Source organism: Pantherophis guttatus, chromosome 1, assembly GCF_059756535.1.
Source record: "Pantherophis guttatus breed Tessera chromosome 1, ASM5975653v1, whole genome shotgun sequence".
Classification (NCBI taxonomy): Eukaryota; Metazoa; Chordata; class Lepidosauria; order Squamata; family Colubridae; genus Pantherophis; species Pantherophis guttatus.
Window position 1 is genome coordinate 201,607,711 of NC_142063.1, and position 14,734 is coordinate 201,622,444.

The 14,734-nt window shown below is 35.3% G+C and overlaps 1 protein-coding gene across 2 annotated transcripts in view; it reads left to right on the top strand.

Annotated features, from left to right (window-relative positions):
* RANBP17 (RAN binding protein 17) overlaps window positions 1-14,734 on the top strand; it is a 198,653-nt gene that overhangs the window by 131,691 nt on the left and 52,228 nt on the right. For both annotated transcript variants that reach the window (XM_034432307.3, XM_034432308.3), the window contains exons 20-21: window positions 9,723-9,811; window positions 13,374-13,481. In XM_034432307.3, coding sequence (XP_034288198.2) covers window positions 9,723-9,811; window positions 13,374-13,481 — 197 coding nt within the window. The remainder of the gene's footprint in view (window positions 1-9,722; window positions 9,812-13,373; window positions 13,482-14,734) is intronic.

Genomic DNA, 14,734 nt, shown 5'->3' on the forward strand with positions numbered 1-14,734 from the left:
CCGTCATGTAGAGTCCATTGCAATAGTTCAGCCAACTACAGCATGAGTAATGACAAGCAAGCCTCCTGATCCAGGTTCATACACAATTGGTGCACTTAACAGAGTTGTGCAAAGGATCCATGGCCACAGTTATCCCTTGCCCTTGGAGCAGGATCCAGAGGCCCAAGATGACCCCAGATGGCATACCAGGCCTGAGCAGAGGAGTGTCCCTCTCCAAAATCAAAGATGGAAAGTTTCCATTTTTCAGACAAGGAGGGCTCAAAACTCAGTTGTTCAATCTTGCTAAAGTTGAACCCAAGCTTGTTCTTCCAGGCTCCAGGCACTAAGAAGTATTGTCGACAACATCACTTAGATGTCCAGGAGCAAAGATATACAACTATTATCAACATACTAGTTGTACTTCATTCCCTGCTATCAGGTGACCTCTCCCAGCACTCTCCAAATAATAATAAAGGCAGGAGATACCTAGTAACACTGTGTCTTCCACCCCCAACTCTCACTCCATGGATCAGGAGGATCCATGACTAGTGATACCAAGAAAAACCACTGAGAGATTGAGGAGGATCAGGTTGGATGCATTATCGCCATCTTGTTCATAAATCATCAACAAGTACAACCAAGTGCTGTCTGTTATAGCCAGTCCTGAATCCATAGATAATACAATTTTTTAAGAACTCTATGGAATTGTAGCCTAATCACTGTCTGAACAACTTTCATTATAAACGAGAGGATGGAAACTGGATGAAAATTGTCCAGTTATGTTGGATCCACAACAGAAGAGTTGGCAGAAGCATCCCCTTCTCTCAAACCCTTATAAGTTCTTGAAAAGCTTATAAGAATGTGACCATAAATGATTAGAATATCAGTATGTGTTAAATCATGATAAAATTGGTGATTTGATTAGCAGCTGTTTGTTTATTGGCCAACTGTGATTGGGCACACAAGGAATTTGTCTTTGGTGCATATACTCTCAGGGTACATAAAAAGAAGATACATTCATCAAGAATCATAAGGCACAGGACTTAGTGATAGTCATAGGGTACAAATAGGCAATCGAATCATACTAGGAAACAATATAAATTGTAAGGATACAAGCAACAAAGTTACCATCATAAGTGGGAGGAGATGGGTAATAGGAACAATGAGAAGAATAATAGTAATGCAGACTTAGTGAATAGTTTGACAGTGTTGAGGGAATTATTTTTTTTAGCAGAGTGATGGTGTTCGGTGTTCTTGTGTCTAGTTGTTCTGGTGTGCAGTGCTCTATACCATCGTTTTGAGGGTAGGAGTTGAAACAATTTATGTCCAGGATGCGAGGGGTCTGTAAATATTTTCACAGCCCTCTTTCTGACTCATCATATGTGCTCTATTATATTATTTGATCTATAGTGTCATTCAAAATTAAGATTTGGCTTTTACAGAACCCCGATGAAAGATTGCAATTTGTTGTCACTTGCAGACTTTTATCAGTATTGAAAACACAGTGCTCATGTACTGTCGTACTTGACACAGGAGCATTCTTACTGGGGATGCTGTTGTTGTTTTTTAATGGAGTTCCAGTGTTATATCCCTAAACTAGCAAGTTCTTAATGACCCTAGAAAGTGATTGCTTTGATTACACTTTAACGGTATTTGCAAATAAAATCACAAGTAATTAAGGGGAAATCTCCAGGCTTTTGAGCAACTTTGATGCATGATAACTGCCTGATTCAGCTCCATCTAGAGTAATGCTGTGTAGACAAGAGCTACTGAGATCAATAGCAACATAATGATAGTGGCAGAATTAAGTGAGTAACCTGAGAACTATGCCTTCAGAATGCATGCAGCTGCCACAAGCCGGGCCACACAGTGCACTCCTTGCTTCCGTCCTAAATGTTCATCAAAAGACGCCCTGCAGGAAAATGGAGTTAGATGCTCTTTATTGCTGATCGTGTCTCTTGCCACATTTATCAGGGAAATTGGATTAGCAGTTGGCAGCTGCAGGTAGACAAGGTTCTGCAGTGATTAAATATGCAGCTTGGCTGCATTTGTTGTGACAGACCTTTAGTAAATTCTACTGTAAGCACCATCTGTCTAATTTGTATAAAGGCAAACTTCGCGCTCTAAACCATTGCTAAAGAACTAGATTTGTTGCTTTAGCATAAAGTCAACTTTTCTGCTAATATCTTTTAAACATAATTTATTAGGTTAAGGGAGTGGTTTTTTTTTGTTTTTTTGTTTTTTTGTTTAGATCTTAATGAATAAATAATATGTGTAAAGTGCTTTCAGGTACTCTGTTTCGTAAGGGATGAAAATAAAAATAATCTGTTCTGTTCTTGAGTAAAATGTTTAGCATTCCTGTTTGCAGGGAGGTGACATTGCTAAAATATCACTTAGAAAATGGCCTGTGACTGCCAAATTCATTTAATTTGTGGCTTCTAATGGTGTTTTTTAATTGGCTTTTATACATCTGAAATGTGTAGTTGAAATATAATTGAGCCGAGATAGCTTATCATTCTTGAACTACATCTGTAATTGGCAATAGGGTTCATAAAGCATATGTTCAGTTTTATTTTCCAGAACATGCTAACAAAATACATGGGGACAATTTTCATGCCACAGCATTAGCTGGGATGGGAAAACTCATGTTCCAAAAGGATAGCCTATTTTCCTCAACTCTATTCTATTAATCCCCTAGATTGGACCTGGAAATTCTGCTCAGTAGTATACTGACTTTCTCTTTTTAATGTCAGTGTATTCTGATATTATTTATGATGTGATTAGTTTGAAAGAACAAGTAAAACAATGTGTCTGAGGAAGAAGAGTTGTTAAATAGCATCCTGCTATTTATAGCTGGTTCACCCAAACTCAAAGCTGTTGAATTATTTAAAATCCTTGATTTCAGCTTGCACACATTAAAAGTTTTCACACTAAGTGCCAAATGTTGCAAACAGCACTTTAACAGAATGATTTTGCTTTGATCCCTGTAGCAGTTCCTGAATAATTTATCACAGGTTATTGCCTTAATTCTGGAGAGGGATAGTGCAATAAAGGCAGATGAAAACACTCCAGTTGAAACACCTTGGGGCCTGCTCATTCCTCTGACATGGCTCTTTTGTTGGAACTATTTAGAGGTTATTAAGACGTGTCTGTAGAATTAAGAGTCTGCTGTAAGGATGAAGAAGACAGCCATCTTAATTCTAAAGACAAAGCACTATGACCCCTCACCTTTTTCTTGGCTGTTATTATAGAGCAGAATTATGAAGGTAATATTATAGCTGCACCCAGAAGTACTACTATACTTAAAAGTCTATCAGACGTTTCCATTATAAAATCCTGTTTTGGGGTGTTGAATGGTATCTTGTCTAGCTAGCAAGTTAGACTGATATAGACTGTTGCTATATACAGAAATTTCATGTTCTGTTGATGTCCCCTTCCCTATCTCTGAATTTATCACATTTTGAGCTCCCCAACTCCCTCATAGAAAGCCATGAAATTAAGAGTTTTGAAAATCAAGAGATTGCCTTTTACATAGCCCCAGAAGAGTAATTTTAAGAATAGTTCTCTTTTTCTTCATAGTTACTGTAGTTATAAAATATGCAACTTTCATTTGAAAATGAAAATGTGCATAAGTTTGGTTACCAAAAAATGTGTTTGCATGTTTTTCCATGTTCAGACTTGAAACACATATTTTGGATTATTAAGGTGTACTACTAAAATGGATCCCATTCCTGAGATGCATTATAACCATAATGTGTTTATAATAATGTGAGCAAAAATATAGGATGTTTCCTATATAGAGAAGGAACATATTTATTATTTATTTACTAGATTTATAAGACCGCCCACTCAAACAATCTGTCTGGGTGGCATATAACAACAAGAATAAAATAAACTCCACCCACACATAACATTAAAAATGTGTATAATGTATAAATAAAAAAATATAATAATTTCAACCAAAGCCATAACAAAACAAACAAAAGGGGACTCCTCTCAACTGGTCCCTAATGCCTTTGGTGGGGGGGACCAGGTCTGTTTCCTAAAAGTAAACAGAGTTGGGGCCTGTCATATATCGGGGTGGTGAAAAAGATTGTTCCAAAATCAGGAGTAACCATAGATAAGGCATCCTTCGTAGGTCACATAAGATGGCAGAATATAAAACAGGGATCCCTGGCCTGTGGAACGGTAGCGGTCCACAGCCTGTTGGGAAACTGGGCCATGCAAATGACAGGCAAGCGCGCAAAGCTTCATTTGTGTAAGTACAGGTTCTAGGTTGCATGCACAAAACCATCCCCTGCTGCCGCTGCCAGTCCATGGAGCCATAATGGTTGGGGACCACTGATATAAAATAAGGAACCTGAATGCAAGTTCTATTGTCCCATTCTTCTTTATACCACCTTTCATGAAAACCCATTTGATAATGTGAATACCAAAGGCCTGTTTTAATTTTTTTTCTTCAGGCAATGCCACCTTGAAACTACTCTTTTATGTGAATTCTGTTATATGAACCTAGAGCCATTTTTAAAGTCTGCCATAGGCTAATAAATGGTTTTTTGGTCCTTAAATAAGTTTTGGCTACTGTAAATAACTACATTTATATCCCTACTTTTAGGATGTTGTTTGCTCTCGGCAAATATTTGTATAATCATTCAGCAATTTTATTACAATATAAAGTTAGCAGGACTTTCTGGATAGTGAAATGCCATAGTTCAATTGTTCTTTATTATTATTTTTTCATTATTTTAACTTTGGATAACAATGTTCCATATGTTTATCTTATTTGCTGTTATAAACAGCTAAATAATCCATTGGAATATGATTTCACTTTTTCTCATATATCAAGTATTGTCAAGAGTTTCTCACATTAAAGGGTTTAATTCATAGCTTTAAGCTAGTGAAAGTCTGATCATGATACAATAATAGATATTGCTTGTGGAGGGAGAGCAGAGCATATAATCTCTATGTGTATCTTCTTAGTCTACAGTATACCCATGGAGATTAGAGCAGCTACCTTAGCTCATATGAATTAAAAGTTCTTCTGTCAGTTGATTTGCCCAAATATATACTTGAGTTCTTTGGTCTTATGAAATCATTGGCTTCAAAGAGACAGAAAGTGTTGAAAGTTGACACAGATACTGGGAATTGGGATTTTTGTTCTGGAAATTATATACATTGATATATCTGAATTTTGGAAAAGATCAGAAAGATCTTTTAGAAAAAGTAGGCCTTGACTGGATTTTTTAAAATATAGTCATTGGAAGAAAAGCTCTTTGAAGTGTTACTTGAATAGTAGATATAAGGCAGGGCATTAGCCTAATGCTTTTGAAAATATTAAAGTAACACATTCAATCCCTTTTTTTGAAGGAGTGTTTTCATAAACAAGGCTTATGTAGATAGCTCCTTATAAATCTAGTTCTGAAGAACTGTAGTATAATCTGACTCTGGAAAAGCTATACGATGGTCTATTCCATGTACTCAGGGGTGAAATGCTACCGGTTCGGGCCAGTTCGCCAGAACCGTTAGTAAAAAATGCTACCGGTTCTCCTGAACCGGTAGTACAAAAATGCTTTAAAAAAGTAAAAGAAAGATTCCGACGATCGTGTGGCACAGCTAATTGTCACAGCTGATCATCGGAACCTTTTTTAAAAACTTTTTTAAAGCACTTTTTACTACCTATTCGCCTGAACCAGTAGTAAAAAAAATGCTTTAAAGAAGTTTTTTTTAAAAAAGGTTCCAACGATCGCGCGGCACAGCTGATTGTCAGAACTTTTTAAAAACTTTTTTTAGTTAAAAAATGCTTTAAAAAGTAAAAACAAAAATTGGCCATGCCCACTCAGTCACATGAGCCCCCCACCAAGCCACGCCCACAGAACCGGTAGGGAAATTTTTTGAATTTCACCACTGCATGTACTGTAGATTGTCTTCTTAGAGATATTAAATTTATGCAGTTAAATGCTGTCAGCAAAACTTTTTTTAAAAAACATATCCAGAGTCTCCGACCCACTTTAGGTCAATGAGATAAGAGGGCATTGCCAAGCCTGATGACTCCTTCTCAAGATCATGGAGCCATAAGACCCATTATACATGGACCTGACATTCACTGATAACAAATAACCTGAAGCAGCTGGCCTAGATTTATTTATATAGCATACAGCATGGAGTACATGGTTTACAGGAGTAAAAATATATGAAAGGAGCACATAATGCTATGGTGCATGTATGATGTAATATGTAGTCAATTTTGTACGGCATGAGGAATTCAAGAAGTTATATATAAATTATAGGTTACATTTTGAAATACATTGGTTCATGAGAATGGAATAAGTATTCTATATAGTGGTCTATATATCTAGACCATTTATCCAATTAATAAGCCTAAAAAGAGGGACCAGCACCAAATTGTTCACCCCCCTTCTTCTAAAACAATTCAGTATAAGTGATTTACTCCTAAACTCACTTCATTGCCCTCTTCACTTCCTCCCATCTATCTCTTTCCAGTTCCTACTTTTTACTCCTGATTTTCAGGGCTTCAAAACTGGACTGGCATAAAAATAATCCTCTCCTCTCTTCAGTGACAACCTGAGTGAAAATATATTTGCTTTTCCTGAATTACAGTTTTTAATTCTATAAGTTTGGGGGAAAGCAGAGAACTATTTGTTGGTAGCTATTTTTCCACTGCTGTGTCATCCTTCGAAAATTTCATTGTCAAGTTTATTATCTTTGTCCTCATGATTAGAAATTTAGTAAAAAAAAAAAAACATCAACCTGAAACTGACCTACTGAGATTTGCCAGATAATAAAGTTGTTGGGGCTTCATAGGATTTAATGGAAGACATAGTGCAAAAGCACTTCTTCTGGATTTTTTTTTCTGTTTTACTAAATCAAGTGGCATTTAAATAAGCAAGCTACTTTAAGTTTTGCCACATTTCTTAGAAAAAGTTAGCAAGAATTATTTACTGCTAAACAAAACAAGGTTGTTTCTACCTCCTTCTGTCCATGCTCCTGGACAGGAGCATTTATTTTTTTCATGTATTCAAAATTGCAGCTTAAGCTTGCTCTCATTCCATATGTTTTCAAACTATTTTCTTGAATTTAGCATGCCTTTACACGGCTATTTCTAATCTTCTCAGAAATAAAGAAGAGCTGAATATAACTGGCAGCAGTCTTTGTCACTCAGACTGGCATAGGCTTTCTCTTTCATTTCTGGCTAGCAGAACATCTTCATATTCTGTCATGTTCAATGCCAGAAGGATAATCTGTGAAGGACAAACAAGGTTTTATAGTGCACACTTCTCTTTGATATTAGTCGGCTTTCCTTCCCTATGTCTAACAACCCATTCCCCTTTCTGTCATACAGAAGCGCAAAAGGGCTGGATCCTGTGAATGCCTATGATGCTTCTTCCTTCAGTGAGTCAAATTCTCGCCCAACAACTTTCTTCAGCAAACTATTCTGGACTTGCCCTCGTATTAATTAGTCTTAAATAGTACATTATAACTCAGTCCAATGTAGGTTAACCAGACACATTACTTTATAACAGTAACAAATCTTCAGTAGGTAACACTGCCTAGATCCATTTTAGGTCGTGCCAGTCATTTATACCCTCTCTATCAAACTACTACTTCTCAGAATTCTTTCTGATATTCTTAATATTCCTCTTTCTCTTATGGGAACATTTTCCTATGAGAAACTAAGCTATCTCTCCTACTCTTAACTTCTTCATAATCATGTTAATGAAACCAAAGTGTTTGTTTGGGTGTCTGTATGTGAATAGCCAGCAAGAAGCCATGATTAAATTCAGAGTGCGACAGGCGTATGTTTGTATATCACACAACAGTTTTATGCTTGAGAATTAAGTTCTAATTCTCAATTCTAATGTAATCTAATCTTATAAAGCTCCAGGAGAGCTCGTTTTGATGCAGAGTAATATTGTAATTCACTATATTGACCAGAACACCTTATCTGATTACCTTTCTTCCTTTGATAGTTGATGTTTCTGTGACATTTGGCAGTGTCCATCCAATTTATCTTTTTGCCCATTCAGAATTATGGTTGAATTATATAATTGGCAAATTCTGGAATGGAGAAAACATTTTCTTTTGTAACTTTAAAAAACAAAATCAGGGTAACTTTGGATTGAATTGTATATATTGAGTTGAAACAGGTTTTTCACATTTTACATGACATATTAAGTATTAATATAGAAAGATTTTCCTATGCTCTTATCATGAATTAACTGCTGGAGAAGTTATGTGAACCCAGAAGGTTGATTTAATATAATATATTTTTTTATTAGGAATGATCTATGATTAAAAACTACTTCAGACTTACTGTAATAAGTGTACTACAAGCAAATTGTGTGTATCTTATGAAAAATTATAAGATTTACATTCAAATAATTCCTATGTACAGAAAAGTTAGTATGGTAATAAAACTACCCATACACTGATCATAATACCAATTTCTTTTCTTTTGAGGTTTCTGAAATTAAACAGCCAGTTCTGATATCTTAACTGGTTATTTAAAATCTCTGCAAGAGAGGAGATACCCATGAACCTTGACTCTATGTATGATTTTTAGGGAATATCTACTAAATGGTTTCAGCATCTGTTCAATAACAACAGTCAACATTTAAAATCTGAAACATTTAAAACGAATATTTTCAGTGCATTTATTATTAATGTGTTGAATATACTCAGTAATATTTATGGAAATTTATTCATGTTTCTTGCTAATCAACTACTTTTAGTTGAAACATAAAAGGAACTAATGCATTTTCTTCAAATTATTTTGAGTGATGATCAAGTGGCGCTCCCATGTGACCCCCCTCCTGCGCGAGCTGCACTGGCTCCCGGTGGTCTTCCGGGTGCGCTTCAAGGTTTTGGTTACCACCTTTAGAGCGCTCCATGGCATCGGACCGGGGTATCTACGAGACCGCCTTCTGCTACCAATAGCCTCTCACCGACCAGTACGCTCCCATAGAGAGGGGCTCCTCAGGGTGCCGTCGGCCAAACAGTGTCGACTGGCGGCCCCCAGGGGGAGAGCCTTCTCTGTGGGGGCACCTACCATCTGGAACGAGCTCCCCCCAGAGATACGGAAGATCCCGGACCTGCGCACGTTTCGCCGTGCTCTCAAAACTTTTCTATTTCAGCAAGCTGGCCTGGCCTAACTCCCCTCTTTTAAATTCTTAAATTTTAAATTTTTTAATTCGTGATTTTATAAATTGGGTGTTTTAATCTGTGTTTCGGCCGAAATATTTAATAATTTTAAGGGATTTTTTAATATTTGTATTGTCTGTATTTTATCTTGGCTGTTCACCGCCCTGAGTCCTTCGGGAGTAGGGCGGTATAGAAATTTGATTAATAAATAATAAATAAATAAATAAATAAGTTAGGAAAGTTTCATCTGTAAAAATCCTCAATTTAGCAAGGAGGGGGGAAATGCCATACATTTTCATAAATGTACATTTTCAGCTTTAAAATATTACATAATTTTATATCCAGTATTTAAACTCAGTTACATTTACATTGTTCTGTAGAAGCCTTTATTATACATTTGTAAACATTTGATGAATATTAACATTTAAGAGGGAGACTTAAGCCCTAGCATTCTTTAGAGGGGGAAAAAGACATTTACACTAATGAATTAAAATCAAATATTGTGCTCATTACTGGTTGATCATTACTCCATCTGCTCGGTGCTAACGTGAAAATCAATTACTGTGTTTCTTTCCCACTGACAGCGTATGTTGATCGGACTGGCAAGAGATCTTCGAGGGATTGCCTTTGCTCTGAACACAAAGACCAGCTACACCATGCTGTTTGACTGGATGTATCCTTATTACACTATGACAATACCAGTTCTGTGCACAGAGGGATACCACGTCCTTTGCATTAGTTTAATAGCATGGCACAGTGGGGAAGAGGAAACAAAGCTAAACGAACTAATATGTAATCAGCTAAAATTACAGTACAGTTGCACACATGCCATTAACTGGGAAGGCAACATTTGGAGAGAGACCACAAAAAGGTCACTTTTTTGGGTGGGGGGTTATACCACACTTAATCCCTAAATGTTTTGAAACCCTGCAGTGCTTTAATAATTCTATAGCCCTTTAATTTACGATGTGATATGTCTCTGCTTAGTTAAAGTATGTATAAGTTATCCTGTTGTACACTTAATTTTCCTATACTTATTGCAGGAATCATACTTAGACGCATTGATTTCATCTGATGCTATGCGGTCTCATATTACTTCATAAATGATTTAGGCTAGCAAAACTTGCAGATTTTGATTGTGTTCTCTGTTTTATTTTAATAGAAAGCAAAACTGGAATTATATCCTACCAATGTTGGATTGTCATTTCTATTTAAGAGCCAAAGTAACAATTTGTGTTAACTTGATTAGTGAGTGCATATGATTTTCAAGAAAAAAGGGACTATACGTCTCCTTAGAATCTTCTAACTGGTCTCCCTTAATGAAATCAAGAGAGCTTATATTAGGATTCATCCATCTGGACTTCACATTTACGGAGAACTTCAAAGAGTAGTTTAGATAGTGCAGTGTTCCATTTTGACTTTATTTGAAATCATCTTAGACAATATTTGGGAGTAGGTTTTCATTCTCACATGTATAAAAACTCTTTAAAATAAGGTCTCCTTTCTTAATACTAAGATTATTTTATTTTAAAGCTATTACAAAAGCTTTATTTTAAAAACAAATACATAAACAAAAATTTAAATAATATAGAGCAATTATTTAACACCAAAATTAATACAAAACAGTAGAAGATGCAGAAGTCTCCAGCTGTTCTTCTAAACAGCTTTCTTCCTATTACTGCCTCAGTTGAATAAATGTTTAAAAGAATTTTTTTTAAAAACCCTCTTAGAAACACTTGTATCTCCCTTGAATTTTCAGTTCAGCTAAACAGCTCTGAATGTGACTTTTGTCCACTAGATGGCAAAAATGAGCAGAATCCATAATATTTCTTAGTTGATCTTTGACCTTGGAATTATTACATATATGGAAGGGTTCTCTTTTAATGTTTAGAAGTATCTAGCTGAGAAAGAAGAACATTAACGTTATCCTGCAAAATGGAATTGTTTGTAGCAGGCTTGCTTATACTAATTGGGTTTCCATAACAAATCAGACTCCTTGGAAAAAGGCCAAAGGCTTTTCATAATTGTATTGACAAGAAAATGAATATGATAAATGGTGTTCATTCAGTTGAGAAAAGATTTATAGTTTCTCCCTCTGGGCAAAGGATGAAGAGCAAATATGTGTAATAATAAAAAAAAATATGTTACAAAGTTGTAACAAATTTGATCTCTCATAAAGCTTTATTAAAATATCTCAAAATATGTTAAAAGCGTTTCTGATAGTAAGCTATAGATTCGGCTTGGTATATTCCTCTATGAAAAGGAAAATAAAGATGAAGAATTAAAAATATAAATATGAAAGTCATACATTTCTCCTGAATTATTGATATGTCAAACTGTCTGATTCAGAGTTTCCAGTTCAGATGTTTTGTCTTGGTTAGTCAGTAGAGTATATGGGCTGTATGGAGCATGCCTAAACATATAGAAGCAGTATTTTTTTAATAAAAACATGTGCAACTGAACCTAAAAATTAGAATGCTGTGACTGAGATATTTTTCCATAATTTTGTAGTTCCATATTTTGTTTAATAAGTTGTACACCTTTTGAGGCTTTAGTTAAATTTAAATGCTTTGCTACAAACAATTCACTTTCTTAAATTCTGAAAGTTCAGGTGACACATAGCCAACATAGCAGAATAAGACTCAGCATCCATTTACAAAAGCACTGTGCTTGGTGGAATTGGTAAAACTTACTTCTAATTACAAAAAGATAATCTGTCAGTCTCTTGACTCTTTTCTACCACTCACTACCATTTTCCATGTATGAAAACATAAATATTTCATGCAAAGAGCTTTCTTTTTCTTTATTTCTGTTACTATAGCCTTTCCAAGTGTTCAGGAAGCTTTAAGTAAGGTGCAGCTTTTGTTGTAGTCACTGCAGAACAAATCCTACTTTACTGTATTTCAGAGAGCTATAGAATAGGTAGGTCACATAATGGTAACTCATAGTTCGTTTTTGGCTTAGTATATTGTGTGGATTCACACATTGTGGCTTAGAATTATACTGTTGTTTTTAAATCCTGGCTTAAACATAGATTTTAAATTCAGCCAAGACATGCTTGATTCAATGAGATTCAAGCAAATCTATTGCATTTTGTTCCTGGATTTGCAAACACCCTTCTCTGTCCGTGCAAAGCTGCATTGCAAGAATCTGTTAGAAGACTGCTCCACTTGGAGTTCAGCTCCTCACTTTGCTTCATGGAACTAGAAGGTACCTGAGAGGTCATCCAGTCCAACCTTTGCATGATGCAGCATTCACTACACTATCCCCAATAGATGACTATCCAGCCTCCAGTGAAAGGGAAGAAATCATTCTGTGTGGTATTCTATTCCACTAATCAATAGTTCTTACTGTCAAAAAGTTCTTCTTAATGTCTAATCTATATCTCAGTCTTCGACATTCCATCCCATTAATCCTAGTCTTGCTCTCAGGAGCAAGTGAGAATACCTCCAGCCCTCTGCAATATGACAGCCTTTCAGATATTTGAGGACAACTATTGTGTCCATTCTCAACCTTCTCAAGCTAGGTCTTTTAACCATTCTTCATAGGACTTGGTTTCCAATCCTTTTATCGTCTTGTTAGCCCTTGCTTCAGTTTATCCATGTCTTTTTTTTTCCCCAGCAGAACTGACCACAATAATCCAAGTGAGGCCTGACCAAGACAGAGCAGAGCAGGATGATATTTCCCATGATCTTAATTTTTTTGCTCCTCTCAATGTTTCTAAACATGTCATTGACCTTGTTTTCTGATAGATCTCTCTCATTTAGTAGCACTATACCAATGGTTGTAACATTAACAGTTAGAGGAACACTTCTTTAGTAGGCTTCTGTCATATGATATAACTCAAGGGTGTTGAAAGTACTGTTATCTTAAGTTTTCTTCATAAAACTTGAAGACAGTATTGCTTACGAGTAAATTAAAATGTTGAGTGTATTTTGGTGAGAAGTTAGACTATATGAATAAAATGTAACTTTCACCTCCAAGAGCAAGTATGAGATATAATTTTTTTTAAAAAAATTAAAACTGAACATCTAAGAATTTAATGGATATACAACTATAGAACAAGGTCTGTCAGTGTATATTACATCTTTATATTATAAACATTTTGGCTTTGCTTTAATGAAAATGTATAGATACTAAAGAAAAAACCCATTTTTAACTGTGTTTTTAGTAGACTTTTAAGCTGTACTTGATGCATGTCACTTATTTTGAATCTTTAACATAACTTATAAAAGCTACCCATCATATCTTCCCATTCTTCAAACAGCTGTTGAACTTTGGTATCGCGAACCAGCATGTACAACTCCAATCTTGAAACTTATGGCTGAGATGATGCAAAACAGGTACAGTTGTTCCCGTTTAATTGCTTGATAGTTCTCTTAACTATGTCAACAACTGCAGGATTTGCCTCAAAACAAAATTTTGTATTACTAGAAACCATATTTGTAGGGATTTTGTGCAATCAAGCTAGCGTTGAAAAGCTTCACTTACAGCTATATATTCATAAAACCTTTGCACATTTTAAACTATGTAGCACAATCCTATGCAAATTCATTCAGATTAAGTTTGATGAAATCTGTGATTTTATCTGTACTTTTCTGATTTTTTTCTGTTCTAACTCCCACAAAATGGGAGATAAACTACCTTGCTGGTCTCTTTGCAAAGATGCTTTCTTTTGATTACCATGAATATATAACAGTGGGTGGGGAATTCTGGCTGACTAGGGAATTCTGAGAGTCCTAGCATCTTAAACTTGCCAAGGTTGAGAAACAATGATATAGAGTGATTTGCTATAGTAAGCTAATCAGGATTGCCTGATCTCCTTGGTAGATATTCATATACAATGGATATATCCAAAGGGAGCCCAATCTACTTTAGCTCTGAGAAAGTATTCCATTATTAGAAAACAATGGACAATTTACTGCATAATTCCTACAGAAATACCCAGCAAGTTATCCTATCTTCGTATGAGTAATGGCTGGGTTTTTCTCCCCTTTGCTGAATTTGACTAATCGAACTTTTCAATTAATGTCTGACAGTTTTTAATGGGTCGCATAATGGTTAGGCTGAGAGGGTACCATTTAGAATAACTGAGTTTTCACTCAAAATCTTGCTGTAAACTAAATGTGTATTTGCAAATATATATATATATATATATATATATATATATATATATATTTTAAAAAAAGGAAATTCTACATTTAAATGGTTGAGCTAATTATTACAAACAGGTGACCAATCATAGTCAAAATTGAAAACAGTTTTTCAGTATTCTAAGTCAACTCACTCTATAAACTAAACATTGAATGAATATGTTTTACATGTAACACATCTTAAATAAAAGCCAGGTGATTGGGTGACTTTAATTTTGGGTGATTTTAACATTGACCTATATTAAAGAGTTTTAGATTTTTTTTAAAAAAAAATCAAATATATTTGCAAATACACACACACACACACACACACACACATATATATATACACATATACGCACATACATATGTACATACATACATACATGAATAAAGGAAAAAGGTACAAGAGAAACCTTTACAAATCCAAACAATTCCGAACAAGACAAAGAGGTATAAGATTA